Source organism: Caretta caretta, chromosome 8, assembly GCF_965140235.1.
Source record: "Caretta caretta isolate rCarCar2 chromosome 8, rCarCar1.hap1, whole genome shotgun sequence".
Classification (NCBI taxonomy): Eukaryota; Metazoa; Chordata; order Testudines; family Cheloniidae; genus Caretta; species Caretta caretta.
Genome location: NC_134213.1, coordinates 22,807,636 through 22,831,867, shown reverse-complemented (window position 1 = coordinate 22,831,867; position 24,232 = coordinate 22,807,636). Strand labels below are relative to the sequence as shown.

At 43.5% G+C, this 24,232-nt stretch overlaps 1 protein-coding gene across 4 annotated transcripts in view; it reads right to left on the bottom strand.

Annotated features, from left to right (window-relative positions):
• The window catches only part of HTR4 (5-hydroxytryptamine receptor 4), a 212,600-nt gene that overhangs the window by 63,752 nt on the left and 124,616 nt on the right, over window positions 1-24,232 (bottom strand). For all 4 annotated transcript variants that reach the window (XR_012669597.1, XR_007358115.2, XM_048861979.2 and 1 more), the window contains exon 6: window positions 23,384-23,949. Coding sequence is in view for 2 of the 4 variants with exons in the window: in XM_048861979.2 (XP_048717936.1) it covers window positions 23,384-23,949 (566 nt within the window). In the remaining 2 variants the exon portion in view is untranslated. The remainder of the gene's footprint in view (window positions 1-23,383; window positions 23,950-24,232) is intronic.

Below are 24,232 nucleotides of genomic sequence, written 5' to 3'. Positions count from 1 at the left end.
TTGTGCTAGCCCATAGTATTCCTTCCTCCTCCTCCTCCAGCCAGGATGTACCTTGTGTGTTGCAATATGGTTCCTGTGGAATTTACACATTTCACACCTGAAGAACCTCTGACTATGAATGCCATGAATGCCAAATGAGGTGGATTGATTTGACTTTAACTGCAAAGATTTTCCCATTAGTGAATCTATGGGTCTAGGCTTTTCTACTGCACTCATCACCATGGGATCTGAGCACTGGGCCGCAGTGTTCACCTTATTAGATGTAGCCCCTTAGTGGCAGGCTTTCTGAGGCTCAGAGCCAGTGCAAGATGGATTAATGCTGCAGGCACAGGAAGCTCCTATCTTATTTGAGGGCTTGTTAGAGGAAGTTACATGTTAGAGGGCTGTGCTACATTGATTCTCTCCTGAAGCTGATGTGGACTTAATTTGTGTAGCCCATGCAATTCTGATTTTGAAGGAGTATGGGAGGCAAAATTTTCCCTTGGCCCTTCTCATGAAGCATGCTTTGTGTTCTCTATTGGAAGTTGGATGAGAGCTAAGTTCTTCAAATCTGTGTAAGACTGAGAGGTTTTATTATATCAGGCAATCATAAAGGACACTTGCCCATTTTCCCTTCAGTGATCTTCTGGCCAAATAGCATATAGCAGATTTACATACATTTTACACATGCCGCAGGAGCCTTTCCTACTTCTGAGTTTGTTAAAACCTTGTAGGACCCCTTTTAAAGACAAATAAATCCACAAATATAAGACAGACTTATACTAGCAACTGGAGACAGCACATATGAGAAAATGGAGATGGCAAGGTTTGATGGGGAAAGTCCATGCTCAGATGGCATAGAGAAGGAGGGAAAGTTTATGTTGAGGTGCTTAGTGGTGAGAGGGGTATTGACAAATGCATGTTTGTGTTGCCAGGAAGTGGAAGGGAGAGGCCATAATCAATTCCCTACAGTGTTCTGCTACAACCGTAGAAAACGCATAGTTTCCAAGCTCCAAACAGCTTTTGACGTAATTGTTTTTCCTCTCCAGTTACCATGCTCAACACAGGGCTTATAACACCCGGGAAGTCGCTAAGGGATCCTATGGACCTGCAGTGTTCACTATCCACAAAGTGGTCACATTCTTCCTTCACTGGGGAGGAAAGCCTGGGAGATCTTTGTGAAATATTCCCAGAACAATCCATGTGGCATTTGATTGAATTAACCAGCTCTTCAAAGTCCCCACCCTTCCCCAGAGATACACTTAAAAAGCATTTCCTTCAGCAGTGAGGAAGGAAAAGACTTTTTAAGAAAGTCAGCCTAAAATTAAAGTGCACTTAAATGATTAGTTCTACGTTTTAGATGTAAGTATATCTGCAGCCACAATGAACAACATAGCAAAAGTAGCTTCGATTTATATAGCACCTTTATCCACAAGGAACACAAAGCACTTTGCAAATGTTGATATGGACTGTCCAAGAGTTCCTCTGTCCAAAGATGAAATGCAGCAGCTTCTGGGGAGCAAAGCTGATTAACAATGCACATCAAAACTATACAATGACATAGGGCAGGAGGCAGAAAAGATTGCAGTTGAAACTACAGAAGGGGGATGTAGGTGGAATTTAATTGGGATACCAAGGATAATACCACAAATCTCCCTAAGGGCTTGATCCAAAGCCCTCCAAAGTCAATGGAAAGCCTCCAATGGCCTTTGGATCAGACTTTAAATCTTCAACAAGTGTTCACATCTCAGGGCAGGAATATGCCTTTTGGGCACTGCCTTGTAATGAGGGATGATGTTGAGTCACCCCACCCCACCCCACCCCACCCCACAGGAAGCTCTGGGAGATGTTGAGTATAAACTGCATGTCCAACAACACACATACATAGTTCCCATTAGCGTCAGTGGGAGATATGGTTTTAATGGAGGGGAGACCAGACTTAAGTATAGAGCAAATCTCCATACAACCACTTCCTTATCACCACACCATCCCTAGGCTTCAAGCATTCTGAGTGTTGTAAGAGATGTGCCATTGGTATAGGGTTCATTAGATAGGAGAAGCCCAGCTACCATGCCCTTGAATGAAAGAGAGAGCGAGAAGCGCTTTGTACGCATGGAGCTTTGCATTTAAGGCGCAGCATGTGTGTTCCATTTGTGGTGGATAAGCCTGCATAAATATCTATCATTATAATAAAGCTGATGCGGGGAACAGGACTGGAACGAAATTATACAATCCAATAATGGCACTTGGTTGATGCTCTCTAATCTGATTTCACTTGAGCCCTTCCCAATACCCAGTTTTTCCAACAGCTAATGTCTTGCCTTTTCATCAAAACCTCCAAACCAATTAAAATTACCATTCAAATAGCTTTCCGCAGAACAGGAACTGCTGCCTTTACTGTCAGGAGACCTAGAAGGATGCAAACATAGTGCTGAAAAGCCAGTTTATTTTCATTCAGGGCAGTGTCCCTGCAGATATGTGGACTGCATCTTTGTGCATTCTCTCTGTCAGCTAGTACTTACATCAGAGACACAGTTTGTGGCAAACATGCAAGATAGGAGGAGCAGTAGATTCTCTGGGCTTTGTGCACAGAGATGCTGGGTAGAAGGAAAGTTGATGAGAGAACTGAAGTAGCTGCTACAGGTCCATCTGTAGCGATGCATTGCTGAAACACCTGGGAAATAGCTACCATTGTTCTCCAGCACTCCGTATGGAAATAATATTCATGCTACATGCCAATGTTTCCAAAATGCAGGAGACAAATTATTCATTATGCAAGCTGGCCAGGCAAAGCAGAGAGCATTGGGAAACAGTTGTGCACATGAAAGACTGGAGAGGTTTAATTTACAGAGACAACATTTAATTTAAGTTAAAGTTTACATTTGAATCAGGGAGAAAATGAAATCAAACCAACAAAAATTACATACAGAATAAGCCTTGGGCTGCTTGTCAATCTACAGCAATAGCAGCCATTGCTGTCCCCGCTTTCCCCTCCATTGTCTCCACTTCGGTTTTCATAAATGCTGCCCTTCTAATCAGGGCTGCCTTCCAGCAGAGCTGGACAGAGCTTTGTCAATGTAAAGTTACCACATGTGATTCTTTGCAGGCTTCTGTAAGCCAAATTATTGTCTATTACTCATAAATGATAGACAGATTAATTGATGCCTTGCAGAAAGCCACTAGGCTGAGCCAGGAGCTCGGGGATGAGGGTGTCTTTGATGATGCTACTGGATGCAGAATAGCTGACTACAGAACTCGAATCGAGCAGAGAAGGGAGATAGAAACAAGAGCTGTTGCAATGCACTAAGCTTCTGAAAATACCAACGGAGCATCCCAATTGCTCCCTGCAGAAGGGGCTTTCAAAGGAACCCAGACATAAAGTGAATCATACAGAAAACCAGGATATAGGTGGATATCTCTAGTGGGATGCACAGCAAGAGGTAGTCTTAGAACAGAGAGACACTCTTACTGAGGATTCGCAGTGTCACCTTGCAAATATATTGGCTGCTTTCATTAGCCAAAGCACATACTGTACAATTAAAAATAGACTAGAATGTATTGATATTACAGTCGCTCCCAGACTCGAGGTACTCTGGGTGTAACTTTGCTTCACCTCCAGAGTCAAACTGACAGACAAAGTAGAAGTTCTGATGTCAATCATAAATCTTATCTTCTCCCACATAACAAAAGGGGTTATTTCAAGACTAATCTGTTTTTTCAAAATACAGACATATTGAAAAAAGAGAATATCTTACTTAAAATAAAGGAAATTGTGGTATTTTAAAGCCATAATCCATTCTCCCTTGTATAAAATAAGATAAATATCTTGATATTAATTATATTGATATTAATTCAGTGCAATTACAAGAAGCTTTTGTCTTATTGTAAGATTCTTGGCTTTTTCTGATGAGGCATTTTTAAACTGTGCACCAGGCCACAGCACAGCAGCCAGAGTTAACGCTGTCGAGGCTGGCAAATCATTGCCATTATAAGAAGGACTCCCCGCCAACAGGGATATGGCTCAAATACTGGTATTAGCTCAGGAGTCTGGAGGAGAAATGACAACTGTAAATGGGCAGAGAGTTTCAGAACAGGTACACAGCAGGTGTCTCACTAGGAACACATGAAACCAGAGCTGGCATATGTAGTCTGTATGTTACCTGCCTAGTGCAGAGCTTCCCTGGGCTGGTGAATGCATCACACAGATGAAGCAGCACAATTGTTGCACAGATTCCTTAAGTGAACCCATCAATGTTACTATAATCCAACGATCCGGATAAACCAGGGATGCTACAGGTCCCCCAACAGGGGATGGATGCCAGTGAACTTTTGAGGTCTGTGGGAAGAAGACTGCACCCCTTCCACACCCCCTTTTCCTGAACTTCGCAGGATCATTCTAAACAACCAGGCAAAAGCCTAGATATATCCGAAGTATTTAAATATCTGATAACTGGTATTAGACCTGAAAAGGTTTAAATTTTGCACAAAACACTAGGAAAGAAAAAAAAAGGGTTGGGGGTGTGGGGAACTCAGCCTCAACTTCCAGGTTGACAGCTCTGTAAAAAGAAATAAGCACCTCAGCTTTTTATCCGGGGGAGAACACAAGACCAATAAATCTATTACAATTACAAGTAAAAGGGAAGGATTCAGCAAAACTACAACCTCCCCTGACCCCCATGTTGAAGGGTTTTTGCTTCAATAGTTGTGAAATCTTGTCACCCTCTCCAAACAAAGAATTAAAGCAGAGCTGTGAATATATTTCACACATTAAGCACAGCCTAGAATCAATTCTTCAGTACAATTACTAGCCACAAAAAATCCCCAACCATGTTTGTTGCTTTGATTTAGTAACACTACAAGTCACACTCTTTCCATTCTAGATATGACTCCAGTCTCCTCTCTCTATGTAGCACCGGTCCCGAGTTCTTGCCTTTGAAATTTTGTCTGACGGTTGGTTTTTATAGGGAGGAACTTTGAATTAATGATCCAGCATAAAGGCTGGCTAGCCAGGCGGTAATGTGTAATGAACCTATAGCTCAAAGACACCTCACATACTAGTGACCCCACTGACATCTTCTGCTCCATTCCCACTCAGGTTAAACTTCAACAGGCCTGAGGAAGCCTGTGAGATGTAGCTAGTGTGCTTGTTAAACAACATAGGCAAGATCCTCAGCTGGTGTAGATCAACATAATTCCACTGAAGTAAACAGAGCTAGAAAGAGGCTGATTTACATCAGCTGAGGATCTGGCCCCATATGTATTACTGGCAAATATTTCTTTTTTTTTTTAAAGAAGGTATTTTTCCTCCTAAATATACCTCATTATATGAAGCAATTAAAGTGTGTATATAATGGTGGGCTTGCCCTTTTTCCATTGCTCCCAGCTCTCCTTTTTAACTCATCTGTCCTAACATTGAAAGGGAAGCAGCTAAATAAGAGCTTAGAAGGCTGCATGAGACAGAGCTCAGTAATGAGAGCATTTATTGAAGGAGTGAGTGCGGGGGTCAGGCAGGGAAAAGCCACTGGAAACCTAAAGGACAAGGAAGGAAGCCCAGTGCTTGATGAGAGACACTTCTAAATGGTCTTTCATGTCTCTTCTGCCTCACTGTCTGTGTCTCCATGTATGGTTCTCCCCATTCTAGGCACATTCTGACCATCACAAATACCCTTGGCTTCACATCTGCAGTCTGACAGCCCTTTAAAATTGACTAAATGTGTTGCTCTTCCATCTAGCTCAGCCAGGGAGGAAAGGGCAGGGTAATTATACAGAGGGTGCTGATTGAATCTTAAATTTAACTGCCTTTAATGCTGTACAGAGCACACCTAGTTGTCAGCTCCTTTGGTGTATGTGCAGTTCTCTTTTTGTTCTGGTGAGGGGTTTCTCTGCTGTTGACTCATAGATTTTAAGGCCAGAAGGGACCATTATGATCATCTAGCCTGATGTCCTGCGTAATATGAGTCATAAAACCTCACCCAATAATTCCTACATCAAGTTCATCACTTCTGTTTGAGCTACAGCATCTTCTGTCTTGACTTAAAGCTCACAAGTGATGGAGAATTGACCACATCCATAGGTAAGTTGTGCCAATGGTTAATTACCTTCACTGACATTTATGGCTCTCCGTATTCTGCCTTTTGATCCTATGCGTAAAGATCTGCCAATCTCAGCATTTGTGAAACTTACTTTAAAAATCTTGTATGCAGGCAATGGCTATTATGCTAAAATGTAAAATACAGTGAGATGCCAAGCATCCCTCAGAAGCTGGAGCATATGTTTTATTGCCAATATTGGAAAAACATTTTTAAAAATTACAAGAAATCTCATCAAATAAATTGCAACATTTTTCTTCACTTTATGTCGAATTACCCCTTAGGTTTTTACAAAACAAGTCTTCAGAGTAGAAGTTAATGAAGGTAAAATTAAAAGCAATTTTGCTCTTGACTAAGGTTAACCTAAAATTAGACATTAATTAAGTTATTTAGTCTACTTCCCCATCTCTCACTCACACTTTCCTCTGCCCAATGCAAGATTGTCCCCCCTACAATATATTTTTTTCAAGTGCATTGCCAAGTCTAGGTTTAAATATCTCAACCAATGATATTACAAGGCTACATTTACTACCATCCCATCAATGCTTAACCTGAAGGAGAAAGACTGGACAAAGAGAACAGCTGCACAAAAAGAAATTTATTTAGGGCCTGATCCAAGTTCCATTAAAGTCAATGAGAGAGTTTTCAGTGATATTAATGGGCACTGGGTTCAGACCATAAAACTGTATATTTGTGCTCCCTCTGCTATTAGTTCAGTTATTTGTAGTTGCATAAAAGCTTTCTCCTTCTATTATCTTTTCTCCAAATGATGGGGCTGAATTCACCATTAGCATAAGCATTTTTTATGTCTACCAAACAGCAGTTAGGCAGCTGGTGTGCTCAGACTATTGTCTATCACACTGATCAATAATGTGTCATTGTTTCCATGTGCTCCCCCATCTGGCTGAATCTACATGTCATCTCTTGTCATATATTTAGGCGATAAATTCTTTGGAGCAGGGACTGCATCTTTGCTCTGTGTTTGTACAGCGCCTAGCACAATGGACTGGGGATCCTAGGTGCTACTGCAATACAAATATTAATGAATAATAATAACTAGCAAATACATATCCACTGAAGTCAATGGAGCTGAGCCACTTTTGCCAGTGGTGAATGGCATCCATAATCCTGTACTTATGAGAGCACACACCTTTACACTGGAAATTACGCTGCAGTGCCACAGAGAAATGTGCTGTGAGTATGGAAATATGCCATACCAAACACAACCTCAAAACAAACTTTATATGATCAACATCAAGGGCATTCTTCCCCCTCCTCAGTGGAACTTGCAAAATGCTGGGTTCCAACTGCTCTAACAGAACAAAGAACTTTTATGGCCGTATCTGTGTCACTTCCTCTCTGAAGAGTTTTTGGGTTAGGAATGATCAACTACTCATAGATTTATAGATTTTAAGACCGGAAGAGACCGTTGTGATCATCTAATCTACTCTCTGGAATAACACAAGCCATAGAAATTCCCTGAATTAATTCCTGCCTTAAGTCCAACAGCTGTGGTTAAACTAGAGCAGATCTTTTTGAAAAACATGCAATCTTGACTGAAAGCCCACCACCTTAGTAAGCTGTTCTGGTGGCTCTCTCTTAAACAATTGTGACTTATTTCTAGTCTGAATTTGTCTACCTTCAATTTTCATCCATTGTCATATCTTTGCTAGATTTAAGAGCCCTTTATCATCAAATTTCTGTTCCTTATGTAGGTAGTTATAGACTGTGATCAAGTCACCCCTTTACTTTGTTTTTGATTGAGCGTCTCAGCTCTCTCACGATGAGGTATGTTTTCCCATTCTTTAGTCTTTCTCACAGCTCTTCTCTGAACCCTATCTCAGCATCTTTCTTGAATTGCGGACATCCAAGCTGGACTCCGTATTACAGGAGTGGTCACACCAGTGCCAAATCTAGAGGTAATAAACCTCACTACTTCTACTCAATATTCCCTGCTTATACATCCAAGGAATGCATTAGCCCTTTTGGCCTCAGCATTACACTGGAAGCTCATGTTCAGCTGATATTCACCAAGACCCCCAAGTCTTTTTCAGGTTTCAGAGTAGCAGCCATGTTAGTCTGTATCCGCAAAAAGAAGAGGAGTACTTGTGACACCTTAGAGACTAACAAATTTATTTGAACATAAGCTTTCGTGAGCTACAGCTTACTTAATCGGATGCATTCAGTGGACTCACTGCTTACCCGGATAGAGTCTCTACGTATACGTATGGACTGCGTTCTTTGTTCCTAGGTGCATGACCTTATATTTGGCCATACTGAAAAACCAGTTTACCAAGCAATCCATATTGCTCTGTATCAATAACTTGTCCTCCTCATTATTCACCAGTCCCCCAAGCTTTGTGTCACCTGCAAACTTTATCAATAATGATTTCATATTTTTTCTAGGTCATTGATAAAAATATTAAACAGCATAGGGCCAAGAAACAATCCCACTAGAAACACAGCTGCTCCATGACAATTCCTCATTTACAATTACATTTTGAGACCTATCAGTTAGCTAGTTTTGATCCATTTTAAAACATGTGCCATGCTGATTTTTATATAATTCTAGTTTCTTAATCAAAATTTTGTGCCTTACAGAAGTAAAAGTATATTTTATCAACACTGTTACCTTTATCAACCAAACCTGTAATCCCAGCAGATAAATTTTCTATAAACTCATGTTGATTGGCATTAATTATATTCCCCTCTTAAATTTTTTATTAATCGAGACTTGAATCAGCCAGTATCAAATGTTCTGGTTATCTCACTATCATCTGAGGATAGATTCTCTCTGTCTTGTTTATGCTTGGCCAAGCCAGCAGAGGAGGACTATCAATTGGCTGGTTACAGCTTCCTGAGTCTCTGCTTGTCCCTGGTCCTGGGCACAGGTTAGAGCAATCTCAGGGCTTCTAAATTGTGCAAGCCAGTTATGACCCCCCAAGACACTATTTTCCACCTGGGAGATAGCATTCCACTCCAACCACTACCCCTTCCAGCCTCTATATGCCACCTATACTGGGAGTGGATGGGAGGAAAGCACAGTAGCCAGATCTATACCTGCTGGAGATTGCCCAGTTTGGGAGTTGTGGACAGTCTCTGCTCTCTATATGCTGCTTGAATGATGCAAAGGAGTAGAGTAGGGCAGAGAATCTGCCCCTTAGTGCTTTATAATAACAGAAGTAAGACAACTTTTATTCCAGATGATGTCAGGTCATGACATGAGCTGCAGCCACACAATACAGCTTCTGACTTCCTGCAAGAGGGATGCATTGAAGCTATACGGTGCTATTCTTGTCTCTTAACATTATTCTTGAATTGAAATATTGTATTGTACAACACTTTCCATTACATTGCCCAGAGAACTGAAACCAACAAACATTTCCAAATTAAACCCTGGAGGGAAATATTCTTTAACATCATTAAATGTTACAGTTTAAATAAGCTTTTTCTCCTTTTGCTCTATTATTTTAAACTGACACAAGATGAAAATGGAGAGCCATAGCAAATCCGAAATTCATGCCATGTGCTAGTAATTGCCTCTAAATTATGTTCCCTAAATCTCTGAGCTCTGTGTTCACCTGATGCTCATGCCATGATGAAAAAAAGAGCACTAAACCACCTAAGTCTCCCTTGTGTAATGATTTTGTGTGCTTCAGTTATCAGCCCTCCCACATGCTAGCAGGGGCGGCTCTACCAATTTTGCCACCACAAGCAGTCACTGCCGAATTGCTGCCGCGGGACACGGACTGCCGCCCCATTCTAAATGCTGCCCCAAGCACCTGCTTGGAAAGCTGGTGCCTGGAGCCAGCCCTGCATGCTAGGTCACAAAGGCTTCACTGAGAATAGAACTCTGGACGTTCTGCTCCAAAACCATGAGCTCTGTGAAGAAATCTCCATTAGCTATAAAAGAGAAGGAACCCTATTTCTCCATGGCTCTTTCCAACCCCTAGAAGGCAATACAATAACATACTTGAGCAGGTCGGCAGAGGGCACAATGGTGCACAATCACACTTAATCAGCCCAATAAATTACAACAGCACATAAAAAAAGAATTCTATTTACCTAAGTGAAGAAAAATAGACGTCTGCAACTTTACATTTTGAAAGAAAACTGGAGAGGCTGGAATCCATTTTAATTTGACAGATGAATCAAAATAGTGCTTTATCAGCTTCACTAATAAACCACTCAGGTCTCTAATACCCAGTTCATAAAATTTCTGTTAAAAATCATTTCTCTAAGAGGAATTAAATATAGACACACAGAAAAGCAAAAGTGCTGGAGTGTGGGAGATTTCATAAATGTAGCTTTTCTCAGATTCTTGGGTCAGTTATTTCCTCAGTGGGAATAGTGGCACTGTAGTCAATTGGTTATTTTATGTACTTTGCAATCAGGTGAATTTCATGGTCAGTGGATTTTATCATTGGGAAGGTCACTGCTAGAAGACAATATATTACACCTCCTATCATTCCATGGGCTGTGATCATGTCAGATCTCCTAAGCAGAGCAAGATTACTACTGATCATGTATGGGAGAACATCCATGGAAATCCAGTGTGCTGCAGGAAGCATTGTGGATGATTCAGAATATGGCAATATCCCACCCCCTACTGCTAAAGAATAGTGTGATCCTGGAGATACTTAAGCTACATCTTACAGATGTAAAGCCAACATTTCCACCATCTGGGATCATTAAAGTTTCCGTGGCAGTTTTTGCAGGAGTTAGGGGTGTTAGCCCTTGTGGCCTGGTCAGATTCCATTTTGAGTAGCAACATTCTGCCCACCTAAGTTCTCCCTGGGTATTTCTACCCTGCAGCTGGGAAGAAGCCTCCCAGCATGGGTAGACAGATGCACACTAGCTGGGCTCGAGCTAAAAATAAATGCAAAATATGTAATGATTTTTTTTTATTTTAACTTTGTCATAGGGTTTTTCTACCATGACCAACCTATTCTTGACTAGGGGTGCTCCTGAGTTTACTGCATAGTCTAGTGGAGGTGCTCTCTCTACATTATCTTATCCATTGCTCAGCAGGGACAAGGGGCAGCAAAACTTCCAGTCGCTCTTGGAGTACTGGTAGAGGTGCACGTTGCCAATTGACTTAGTGCAACAGAGCCAACCCAAGCAGCCTACAAGCTAAATAGTCAGTCCAAAATTCAAACAGAGTCAGGGGTCAGCTTGATATTTACCGACAAGCAGGAGATCCTGGGTTTGACTTAATCTTTCATCTCTGAGCAAGGGGAAGATCAGAATATTTAGCAAGTTTGTCCAAGCAAAGCTGCATTATGTACAGAAAAAGCAAATTTTTAGTTTAAAGAGAAATCTTCCCCCATCTCTGGTAGAAACCCTTGCACCCTCAAGAGAAAATCCAGGTCCTTTTTGAAGTGTTCAGACATTCTATTTCCAGCATCATAAATATCACAGTGGGAATGTAGCAACTTGCTGGTCAGATAGACTGTACACAACACAGTCCCCTCTCCAGAAATATTTTTCTAATTTCTGTGTGTGTGAGAGAAAGAATGAATGGGTGGAGGAAGCACGTTTATTGCTGTACAGCAAAAATATGAGAAAAAATTCTTCTCTACTGTTATTCTCCTAGCTTCCATAGAATTCTAATGGAGGTGGGGTGGCGGAGGAAATTGGCCCACAGTATCTTGCACTCCTCGGGACTGTCTCTTTTTAGTTGCTCCTTGCAGTCCAACCTTCCTACTAGCAGCTGTTTTGGTGCTTATAGACATTTGAATTTTATGAGTGAGAGAGAGAGACAATGGAGGCATAAGTCATGCTACAGGTTAGCTCATACCTGAGGCTAATGCATTTTCCCTGACAAAAAACGCCCATGCTGTCAGCTTGTCACGTCTCAAGGGACAGCTCTGACCCTGGAAAGCTGGAGGAGAGGCAAGTGACCAGAAAAGAGGGAGGCTGCATTTGAAAGGCTGTCATCTGAAGATATTCAGAGTATAAATCTCCAGCTGTTTGGGAATAAGGAGTCTCTTCCCCTCTGATCCTTGGTATATCCTGATTGGAAAATGGGAGAAAACTCTGGCGCTTCCAAACCCTTTGGGTAAATGGCAATGAATGCATTTTAGTCCAACTCAGGAAGGTCTAATTGCTGGGCATCTGTTTAATGCCCAGTAATGGATAACAGATAAGAATAAAGGGAAGCTGTATAGGCAGAAGAAGGGATTTCTAGCCATAAAAGCAGGTCCTTGAAAGACGCTTGTCCGTTATATCAGAATGCAACATAATGACACATTTTGTAACTAATCTCCGGATTTCCTGATTCAAACAGCATCCCCTGTGCACAAAATCCCACCAAAGCAGGTACAAATGTATCGCTCCATGCAGCTCTCTGGCTACCTTGTTAGAGAAGACTGGATTGAGTAAGTGATACACAGAGCATGCTGGTATCATTCAGCAAGTGCTATTACCAATTTGTGCGTATCTGGATGGAAAGAAGTAAATTTACAAACTTAGACACAACATGTGCAGACCCGGGAGTCTGTGTGTGCAGGCTGAGAAAAGTGGGGCACAGCTACCTAATGTGCAGGTGTCATTGCTTGTTTGTGCTTCCCAGTTTTGCAGACACACTCATTCACTGCGGCCACATTGGAAAATCCTAGCCCTAGATCTAATTCCGTAAAAGAGAGTGAGCCTGAACGTGGCCATAGCCAGTGAGATAGTGGCTAGGAGAGTTGAAGGTAGATAGGGAACATGCCATCAAGAGTGAATTTCTGCGAGGACTCCTCATTAGCACAGGCTTTATTGCTATGGTGATTACCCATCTGTTTAAAACTGTTTAGGGAAATGAGTAGGACTTGTAATTCATCCCTTTCAGAGTCATGTCTGTATTGTTCTAAAGTATGATTCTCAGGAGAAGTGTGGGGAGCACAGATGGTGCCAGACTGGAGCAGGCCGGGTCCACAGATGGCACCATGAGGGAACAGGCAGATTGCAGGTGCATCAGTGTGCACAGGGAGAGAGATGTACTATATGCCTTCTGAACAGATTTCCTCTCCTGCTGCTTTGGCATGTTGCTTCACCTTCGAATCTATCTTCTGGCTTCTCCTAACCTTCCACAATAATTTCAACCTTCTCATCTTCACCTGCGAGGCCCCACATGGTTCTGCTCCTGCCTATGTCTCCCGGTCAGAATTTCAGGGCTAGGTGTTAAACCACATGCCTTTATCTATCCTGTGGTGGAATTCCATAATTCTCCTATCCTTAGATCGAGCCCTGAGCTACAGGACCCTGTGGATCACTCATGATACCCAGCAGGCCCCACTGGGTTCAGTTCTTGAGACTCTTCTTTCAGGACTCTGTGACCAAGCAGCCTCCTTACGATAAGTGTTGTTTATTTTGAAGTAGAAACAAAGAATTTATAGAAATTTTTTTTAAAAACAATCCACCCACATGTCTATCTTACCTACACTTATCATTCCCTGATGGTAAACTAGGTAGGCCTACCATCTTCAGACACCTTGGGGAGCCCTTATGTTTCAGCCCGATTCCACTGAACAATTCCCTCTCTCCAAAAAGAGAGATCCTGTTTAAACAGCCACAGTTCTTTTGTTCTTCTGTATTTGTGGGCTTTGGCCTTTCTCATCCAAATCAGTCCTGTAAGCTCATCAGAGACTGAGCCAATGCTCTGGCACTGTCCCATAACAACTCCTAAGTGTTTCCTGAGGGGTGTCTGATCTTCTGCCATTCTTTTTCTTTTCTGCTGGTATTTCCTTATAACTAAGGCTACAATTTAGTCACGGAGGTCGCAGAAGTAATGGAATCCATGACTTCTGCAACCTCCGTGACTTCAGCCTGCGGTGTTTGGGAGCTGCCAACCCAGAGCTCCAAGTTGCTGTGGGTGGCAGGGTACTGCACAGTTCCCGGCCACTGCTGGTGGTGGGGAACCCCAGCTCCCAGCCGCCATGGGTGGCGGGGTAACTCCCGAGCCCACAGCCACCGCAGGTGGCAGGGAACCCTGAAGCTCCCGGCCATGGCGGGGGAACCCCCACAGCTCCCGGACCACCGCTGATGGGGGTACCCTGCAGCTTCCGGCCGACATGGGAGGCGGGGGCACCTCACAGCTCCCGGCCCCCATGGGCAGCGAGAGACCCCCGGAGCTGCAGGTGGCAGGGGTACCCCGCAGCCCCTAGCTGTTGCAGGTGGCTCCTAACCTCTGCACAGCTGCGCCACTTCAGGTGGTGTGGGGACCAGCAGATCCCCATTTTGTCAGGTATATTTTTAGTAAAAGTCAAGAACAGGTCATGGCTTCCATGAATTTTTCTTTTTTGCCCTTGACCTGTCCGTGACTTTTACTAAAAAATATACATGACAAAATCTTAGCCTTACTTATAACCCCCTGTTACACAAACCCAATCTATTCATACAGTAAACATCCCATTAACCAGGTCAATATCAATATACAGTATTCCTAAATTATTACAGAGCAGCTCCAAATCAGTCATACTCCCCTCTTATTCCCTTTGCTCTTCCTGCCTCACTGCCTTTTTTGTATCCTTCCCCCTTCCTCAATTCATGCCCCTTCTGCCTGGATAAAGTTTCCCTCTTATGTCCAAACAACCCCCCTCAAATCCCTCCTTGAACCAGACATATTCCACAAAGCCTTTCAACAATTAGCCCAGTTAGGTTCTTACATCACCTCAGATTCATACAGGGACCCATTGTGCTGTAGGTGTCGGTATTGCTGAGGCTGTGTGTCCTCTATAGTCTAAGAATCAGTTTCCCCAGCTGTGCAGGGCCAAGCATGATATAGGTTCTCGGTAAATATTGCAGGGTGGGGGCACAGCCAGAAACATCAGAGCACATATAAGCATGGACAGACCCGTGCTAGAGTACACCTGGTGTGCGGGGTTGTGCTATACCCACAAAGTGTATCGGCAAAGACCTCATTGAGAACTAACCCAAGTGTAGATTGGTTCTGACCAAAGCTCAACTGCTCAGAAAGAAGTTGGTGGTTGGGGGAGGGGAGGACTATGTAGAATGCTAGTGCCACCCTACGCAAAGGAATCCTCCTTCAAAAACCAGTTGTGTGAGGAATGGGGAGGGGCGGGTTGGGCATTCAGAGGGCATTGAGAAGGTGAGGTGTACAGGCACCATTGAATAGGCATGGTGAAGGTAAGATACTAGCTCTTCGATGCTCCAGAGCAGCAAGGCCATGCAGGTGAAACTTTATCTGGCAGCACCAGCTGGTATCTCCATCATCACCAGAGCCATAAACAGCAGAAGAGGACTGGTGCGCTGAGCTTCCCACTCCACAGATACTGACACATCAGATGCTCTGGACTGGTTAGATCTGAATTCTGCTGAGACAGCCACACTCCTTCCTCCTGACTTCATTCTTCCACACAGTTCTCTATTGCTTTGTCTGTCTCTTTAAGTCACTCACTCTTTCAATCACTCATGTCTTGGGTGTAATTTTAATTACTGTTTGGCGAGACAAAGATCTGCTGTCCTGGGAATTAATTTATTGCCGAAATCTACTGACCAAGTCCCATTTTATTGCAATCAGGACTAATTCTCTTTGGTATCTCAGATACTTCTCCCAGAAATCAATCCCTGGAGAACCACAGAGGGTGCACTCAAGGGCTGCCCACTTTAATGGGGTGTCATTTGATTTGCATAGCATGCAAGGGAGGGAGAGTTTGTAGCTAATGGTACTGAGGGAGACTTCTCAGTTGGATGTAAGACATAATGCTATCGATGGGCCAATGATCTGTGGAGATGCAATCAGGTGCTGAGGGGATTAAGGGCCTTGTGAGATTGAAGCCTTCTTCAATTATCAAAAATCACATCTGAAAGGACTTACTGTGCAGGTCTGTTTTATTTATTAGTTTCCGTAGTGTTCTATTGCATAGTCATATAATTCTCAAATACAATCAATGTGTCAGTCCCTTCTCTCTGTGTGCAATAGCCTGTTGCACAGTCTCCCATCCACCACTGCCAAGGCAGACAAAAGACAGGAGAAGAAAAGTGCTATTGACCCAATTTTACAGATGGGGAATTGAGACAGAGAGATTAAGGCCATATCTACACTACAGACACAGACTACAGCCACGGAAGTGGGTTTTCCGTTGCTGTAACAGCTTCACTTCCCCGAGTGACAGTAGCTAGATCGACGGAAGCATTCTTCCATCAGCCTAGCTGCATTGAAACTGTCTGTTAGGTCAGCAGAGCTCCGGCACTCAGGGATGTGGATTTTGCACACCCCTGAGCACTGTAGCTATGTTGACCTAAATTTTATGCGTGGACTAGGCCTAAGGGACTTGCCCAGGGTCACATGGGAAGTCTGAGCAATGCTCCTGTGTAAAGAGAAGAACAGACCCGCTGTGTTCATCCAGCACAAACATGGATGACTGCTGGGAGAAGGAGACATCCAAAGGAATGTATCCGCTTGGATACAGATACTTGGTTAATACTCTTTTCATGCAAGCTTCTATATCACACAGCAGTGACAGTCTCCCCAACACATTCCAAACAGACCTTTCAGGGGGATGGAAATACCATTTCACACAACAATTCTCTCTTTCTTTTATGGAAATTACAACTTTTTCTTCCCAACAACCAGACTGGATTTATTTTTATGCCTACTGAGTTCTAAGCCATATAATTGGTAAACTTAAAAAACCCGGGCACGTGAGAAACTGGTGACAACAGATCAACTGTGCAAATAGCAGAAAGAAAGCACCGGATCAAGATGACTTCAGCTTTATAGAAGCAATTACCTGTGGTCTCTGCGGGGGGAATTGATAAGGCTACAGCACAGTGCTAGGCATTAACTTCTGCATGGAGTTCAAAGAATTTTATACAGCCTTGCTGTTCTGAGAATGGAGCAAGGGGTAGGTGGGTTATTTATTTTGTATATATAAGGAACAATGGTTCATCACCTTCAGAGCCTGCATTTTCTCCTCCTCCCTTTGCTCTTGTTAGAGGGAAAACGTGTACTTTGGTTGGCTTAGAGAAATAAGATCAGCAGCAGGTGAGGAGGCTTCTCCCCAAAGGAAAGAGAACAGACATATTATTTGGTCTGCCTTTCTGCAAGAAAACTGATGGATTTATCACTTTATCCCTCCTGAGCTCACCTTTCTATATGCTCTATGTCCAAACAGTGCCCAAGATGGAGAAGGATGGTACCACTAAAGCACAGAACTGAGAAACAGAAGATCTAGGTTATGTTCCTAGTTCTCCCATTAACTCACATGGTGACCTTGGGCAAGTCTATCCTCCAGTCTGTGTCTGTTTACCTGTCTGTCATGAGAATACTAATCTCACCGTGTGAGTCTGAGAATTCATACCTTCACTAATGTGCCGTGACACCCCCTGGCAGAGGTAAAGTGGAAGCATAAAGCATTAAAAGATCATGTGTGCAAACTATTCCCACAAGTCCTACTGAACACTCACAGCATCAGAGATGACTTCAGAATCTTCACAACTGAATGTAGGCGAGGGGTGCGGAAGCTCTCCTTTTACCCATTTTCCACTCTCCCTCCCTTTCCACAACAGAGAAGATAGCAGAGCACCCACTGGAATTCAGAGCAGGATGCAGAAGTCTAAAGCCCTGCAAGGTCGAGGGATGAGTGTTTCAAAGGCAGCTAGAGGGTTGATTTCAATGGGAGTCACATAGCAAAATCCCCAGACAGCTTTGAAAATCTCAACCAAGTTTCCTATGGATTATGGCAGCTACCTCTGGAGAAGCAATGAAGGAGTCTGGATAACCCATCCAGAACATGGGAATGAGAAGAGATGGCTATAATGAGAGGAAACAGACATTGGTGCACCTCGATCCCTCCTGTTTTCTGCCTGTGTCACATAGTGGTCTCATCCCCTGTGGGCTGTGGCACTTCGGTCTTATTTCGGTTGTTCGGTTTAGTGTGTGGGTGCTGGGTGGCAGAACCGGCACAAGGCATATGCAGACTAAGCCATTGCTTAGGACTCTGAGCAGCTCCAGGGGGAACCCTATTTGCTTTTTATTATAAGAACTTGCCTGTTTTAGTATTGGGGGGCGGGGAGAATATTCCTGCCTAGGGCCCCCAATGAACTAGCACTGTCATTGCTGGGTGGTGTTGATGGCCTGTGACATCCAGGAGGTCAGACTAGATCAGTGACTGTCAACCTCTCCAGACTACTGTCCCCTTTTCAGGAGTCTGATTTGTCTTGCATACACCACGTTTCACCTCACTTACAAATGACTTGCTTACAAAATCAGACATAAACATACACAAGTGTCACAGACACACTGTTACTGAACAATGGTTTGCTTTCTCATTTTTACCATATAATTATAAAATTAACTGGAATATAAATATTGTACTTACATTACAGTGTATCATCTATAGAGCAGTATAAACAAGTCATTGTCAGTATGAAATTTTAGTTTGTACTGACTTTGCTAGTGCTTTTTATGAAGCCTGTTGTAAAACTAGGCAAATATCTAAATGAGTTGATGTACCCCCTGGAAGACCTCTACGTAGCCCAGGGGTAAGCGTGCCCCTGGTTGAGAACCACTGGACTACATGATCTGGTGGTTCCTTCAAGCCTTAAACTCTGACTATATGACTAAACCTTAAATCACTGCAACCATGAAAAATTTACCCCTCTGACTCACAAAGCACTTTCAAAGTCACATTTAAAAAAAGATACTTTCACCACGAGCCTTAATGATTGAGAATGAACCCAAACAAGTTGCAGTTTAGTGACACCACAGTCATCCAGCTCTCTAACAAGTTCTCAGAAACACATTGTCCCCATTGTATGTTGATTAGGCTTTCCCAATAGACCTACGCTTATCAGCTTACTTTCATCACCTCTCCTAAAGCAAAAGTGACCCCTTGAATACTTTCAGGGCTTGTCAGCTCTGACCACTGCTCAGTTACACCTTCACCACAGCCATATTCTGCACTATAGCAAAATTCTGGAACTTGTTCTATGTGGGAATACTACAGATCCTAATTCTTTCAACGAATAATTTCCGAATCTGCAGTTCACTAGAATTGTGAATTGCAAATATCACAATCAGATATATAATTCATGCTGTAACTTGAGTAGCTAACTCAGGTAAATGACATAAATTATAAAGCACTAATACAGTGTGAATTCCACATTGTAGAGATGACTGCAGACTTTATAATTCACAATTTGCACCAACCCAGCTTGAATTTTGCAACTGTATGTATAGTTCAAAATTAATGTAGGTGAAAATTCAAACATTAAGATAAAAATGCACTTTGGAGGAGTATTTGTTCTAATAGAGCTCAAGTGCTCATATGTTTGCGGAAAGCAAATGCCAAAGGTTTGTAGATATGATCAAATCAAAATGCACTTTCAAAGCTGAATGAATATCTGAATGAATATTTTTCCCTCTGCACACACAGTTCTAGTTGTGATTGCAGCTTGTTTCCATCTAATAGCTATTCAGTTGTATATTTGGGTGGGGGAAGCGTGTTGGTCTCATTCAAAGTCCCAGTGAACAGAGGCCTTATGGCACTGATTGGCAGAGAGATGAAGAACTGAATGGGCACTATGAAAATTGATGTCTGCTGGCACCTCCTAGTGCTGAGTTGTGGTTAAAGCACATGGTCAGAGTGACATGCACTGTCTCTGCCTGGGTTATGCCTATACCCTGGAGAAATTTAGTCTTCTAGGACTACAATGCTATATCTTTCAAGCACGCGCGCACACACACACGGCAATAAAATCTGTCTCCGATTGTGTCCATTTGTATTTGGTGAGGGAAACATTACAGTGTTTTTAGCACACTCTGATCCTCAGAGTGGTTTGTTTGTTTTTTCATTTCTAACATAAATGTGAAAAATCCTAAAATAGCTCTGTCAGAACATTTTGACACTTAATGTTGTCAGAAAAATAAAACACTGCATTCTTTGATGAGAAAACTTTCTTAAAAGTCAGTCGCATTCCAGAACAGTGTCTGCGTCTCATCTCAAACAAAGACAAAGACACCCATTGCATCTGGAACCTCCAGTTCTCCTCAGAAATTCATTAGATGCACAGGTTTAAGAGTAGCAGCCGTGTTAGTCTGTATTCGCAAAAAGAAAAGGAGTACTTGTGGCACCTTAGAGACTAATCAATTTATTTGAGCATAAGCTTTCGTGAGCTACAGCTCACTTCATCGGATATATTCGATGCTTATGCTCAATTAGATGCACAGTACTCAGTGAGAGTAAAATGGTTTGGATGGGGAGGGAACATGTGACCCAATGAAAATTCTGAGCCAAGTGAGGGTTGAGGCATCTGATGTGTATGAGACATCCATTCCCATGAACATTGTCATTCACTCCTTCTTTCTAATTGGGTTGAATGAGTTAAATTCCTTTAACCAAACCCTAAAATTCCCTGAATTTTTGGAAGAAGGACTCAGCAAAAGGTCTACTTCAACTTCTGCCATCACTGACAGAATGAAGAAAGCAGCTGACAATCCTCCCTGCTGAGGGACCTGTAGAGGTTGTCAGAGCCCCATAAATGGGAGATGTTGGCCAAAGAAGGATCATTGGCTCTCTATCCTGGCAATGTGTTGATTCAGCACATCCCCTGGGCATCTTCTCCAATGAGGCTCCTATGAAGCCTGGGACATAACTGTCCCTAGAACTGCCCCAATCCAGCAGAAAATTCCATGGAAGGGTGTCAACACCCACCTGCTGAGTGAAGATCCCAGGGTTACCAGGCTGGTGAAGAGAGGTGTAAGTTAGGGCTTGGGAGAATGTAGCTCACTGCATTTATCCTCCTTCCTTGCTGATAACAATGTGCTTTGTGTTTAAAAGAAAAGTATTGATGCAATTTAACTAAGAAAAGCTTTCAGGCAAGAATAGATGCCCACAGATCATAATTACGTGGATTTCCGTTCTTAAACCCCAAACCTCTATCAGCATAAATATATGCCACCGCCCACCCCCACCTTGTGGGAAATAACTAACACCTCCCTCCTCAATTTAGAAAGCTGAGGAAACCAAAAGGTAATTGGCCTCTGAAGGACTGGTGTGCAGAGCAGGCATTCCTGAGCAGCCCCATTTGATCATCCCAGCCTCCAAGGGGGAAGAAAAGGAAACCTGCAATGTGAAGCAAGCATCTAAGTACAGTACTGCCATGCTAAGCAGGGTTTGGGAGGTACTGAGAGATGATGGTGAGCCAATGGGAAGTGAGCTGAGGTGCATTTATGTAAGAACACTAAAGAGAGATGATACAATCTTACCCAAAAGCTTTCTTTATGGCTTGTCATTAGAGACAGAGAAGGTAAATGTGGAAAAGATTTAAAGGTCACCAGGCCCATGTTCCTGTCCTATGTAGAATTATTCTCTATGGGGCATTATACTAGTGCTCCATCCAGTCTGACAGAATTATAGGAGTACAGGAAACCTATGCAAGTGGTTCCGTTACTTGCCATTCATTCACTTTTGGGGGACTTGCAAGAGGGTGAACACAGGGAAAGGCAGGATGCAGGTAGAGAAGGTTGCAAACAGAAATAACCCTGCTGTGATCTCAGCTAAGATACGGAATCCCCTTTGTTATAACCCATTCACCTTCTCTAGCTGTACAGTGTTTTCCCAGCCAATGCTGATCTTGTGTACATCTCTAGCTCTGCAGGGACTGATGTTCACCATGCTCTCTAGCTGCAGGACACAGCTGTGTGTGTCCAAGAAGAGTTTGATGGTAAGAGGCCATTGTGATGACTGACTGGGGTGTTCAGTGCTGGAGCTAGGAAAACCACAAGCAACGCATCCCCTCCAATCATGATGAGTTTCCTTCACAGCTCCCTTTCCCCCAAACTCAAATCATTATGCACTGAAGAGTGGAAGGAAGTGCATTGCAGATCCTCTGGCTTCTATGCTTGATAGTCAAGTGCCAGATCTCAGTACCCACTAACTAAAACTAGATGCAGGTCTCCCTCCCTTCCTCTCCAGACCACTGTGCTGTCCTCAGACTCCTGCACCTTCTAAATGGCAAGCCACTGGCTAGTCCCAGGTGTGACTGGTCCCATAAAACACTGAGCCTTACAACAGTGAAAACCATCCAGCACTACTGTAAGACCACAGTCTCTTCCCTCCCAATGACGTGTTTACAACATCCACTGCTATAGAGCTCCAGAAAAATTACTGACTTGCTTATGATGGACTGGAGAGAGGCTTCAAAATGAGCAATGCCAGAGACAGCCTGGCTGCTCTGTAAATCCTCCTTCAGGAGACCAACATTTGGCTCATCACTAGGAGCACTGCTATGATATAAATAAGAGCTCACACAGCAGAGTGGTGCAGAGCCAAGACTCAGTTACAGAATGAGGGCACAGGGAGCTTAGCCTCGGAAACCCAATTTTAATCAGCAGAAGGTATTTTTAAAAACCCTTGTTAATGGCCTGGAAACCTAAAAAAGGCATTCCTGAGTGCATGAGTTACTATGCTGAGTCATTCCCCTCTCCCATCCATTGTACCTCAGAAGCCCATTGCAAGAGGACATGGATGTTTACAATAAAAATATGTCTGAGACAAACCCCCTGATGGAACCCAGTTTGGGAGAGTTCAGCTTCGGAACTGAGCCTCCAGGCTGTAGATAAAATCACCTGGGCATTACACTCTGGGAGTTAGAGCTGAGAGATGTTCATTACTATCCTCCCCAATAAACACACGACTGTGCTACGGAGGTGCTGCTTACATCCCCATCCCTCAGAGAAGAAGAGGAGTTCACACTGACATTCTGGGGAGCACTGATTTTCTCATTCCCCATATAACTCCACCACCCACTTCCCCAACCCTCTGACCGGGAGTCAAGAGGGGTGTTTTTCACACAGCACTTGCACAGAGAATCATCAGGTGCCTGATCTTCACCAGTCGACCTTATCCTGCTCCCAATCTCAAGTGCGACCTTATCCTGCTCCCAATCTCAAGTGCCCAGCAGGGTCGTGACCCCTTATCTGCTCAGAGCTCTAAGTGCAGACAGCTGTTCACAGGATCCAGAGTGGTGTTCATTTTGACCGATTGGGGTGAAACATTTAAACTGAGAAGCCCCTTCAAAAATGGTCACATGCGTATTGCACCTGCATAACCTCTTCTGTGCACACAGAAATCAAGGAATTGCACACGGTGGCAGGCATGCCATTATCTGCTGTGTGTGCGCAAATGCCAGAGCGCAGGCACAAATCCAGATTCTTCAGGTGCTCCTATTGCACCTCCTTTGGAAATTTAACCCTTCCCATGCCCTAACAGAAGAAGAAATCTGCCCTTCAATAAAAGCCCATTGACAACAGTGAACTGCTTTCAGTGGTTCGGAGTACTCTGCTGCTTCTGAGGAGCACTTACCTTAGCACGTGCGTTGATCCATTTATAGTGGTGGTGGAACAGGGAACAGTTTGCCCCAAGATGGAAGGCCTTCGGTAGCGTTCGTCCCCACAGCACAGAATGATGAGGAAGGCACGTCTGAAAGACTTGTTCAGGAAGGCATACAGGAAGGGGTTCAACCCTGAATTGATGTAGCCCAACCACAGGAAAGCTGTCCACAGCTGCTCAGGTACAGTATAGTTTATGAACGGGTCCACGATATTAGTGATAAAGAATGGGGCCCAGCACAGACAGAAGCACCCCATGATGATACACAGGGTCTTAGCAGCTTTGGTCTCAGTCTTCATACGGTGAGTGCTATGCTGGTCCGGGTGGTGCCTCCCCTCTGTAGGTGCCCCTGCACGCTGGAGGATCCGGATCTGGCGGGCATGCTCCCTGGCCGTGATGTAGATCCGATAGTAGGCCAACACCATCAAGAGGAATGGAATGTAGAAGGCCACCACTGAGCAGGTGATGGCGTAGGGTTTGTTGACCATGAATACGCAGTAGGTTGAGTTGGAAGCCTTGTTGAACTGTCTTTGTTGTATCTGAAAGAAAAAACGGACTAAGAACAAAAGAGGCTTATCACAGCTTCTCTGAGTGGTCACTGTGCCAACTCCTCCACCAGCTTTTGCTTCTGTCTATCTCTTCCTTATCTCTCTCATCTCTCCACTGTCTTTTGTACCTGTCTCATCCATTTGCTCGCTCTCTCTTATTTGCTTTCTGGGTACGTCTACAAAGCCTGGGTCTGTGGGGCCTAGATTTGTGAAACGTTTCCAAGCACACACTTGAGCATCCACACTGTGTTGCAAAAACTGGGTTTACAATGGC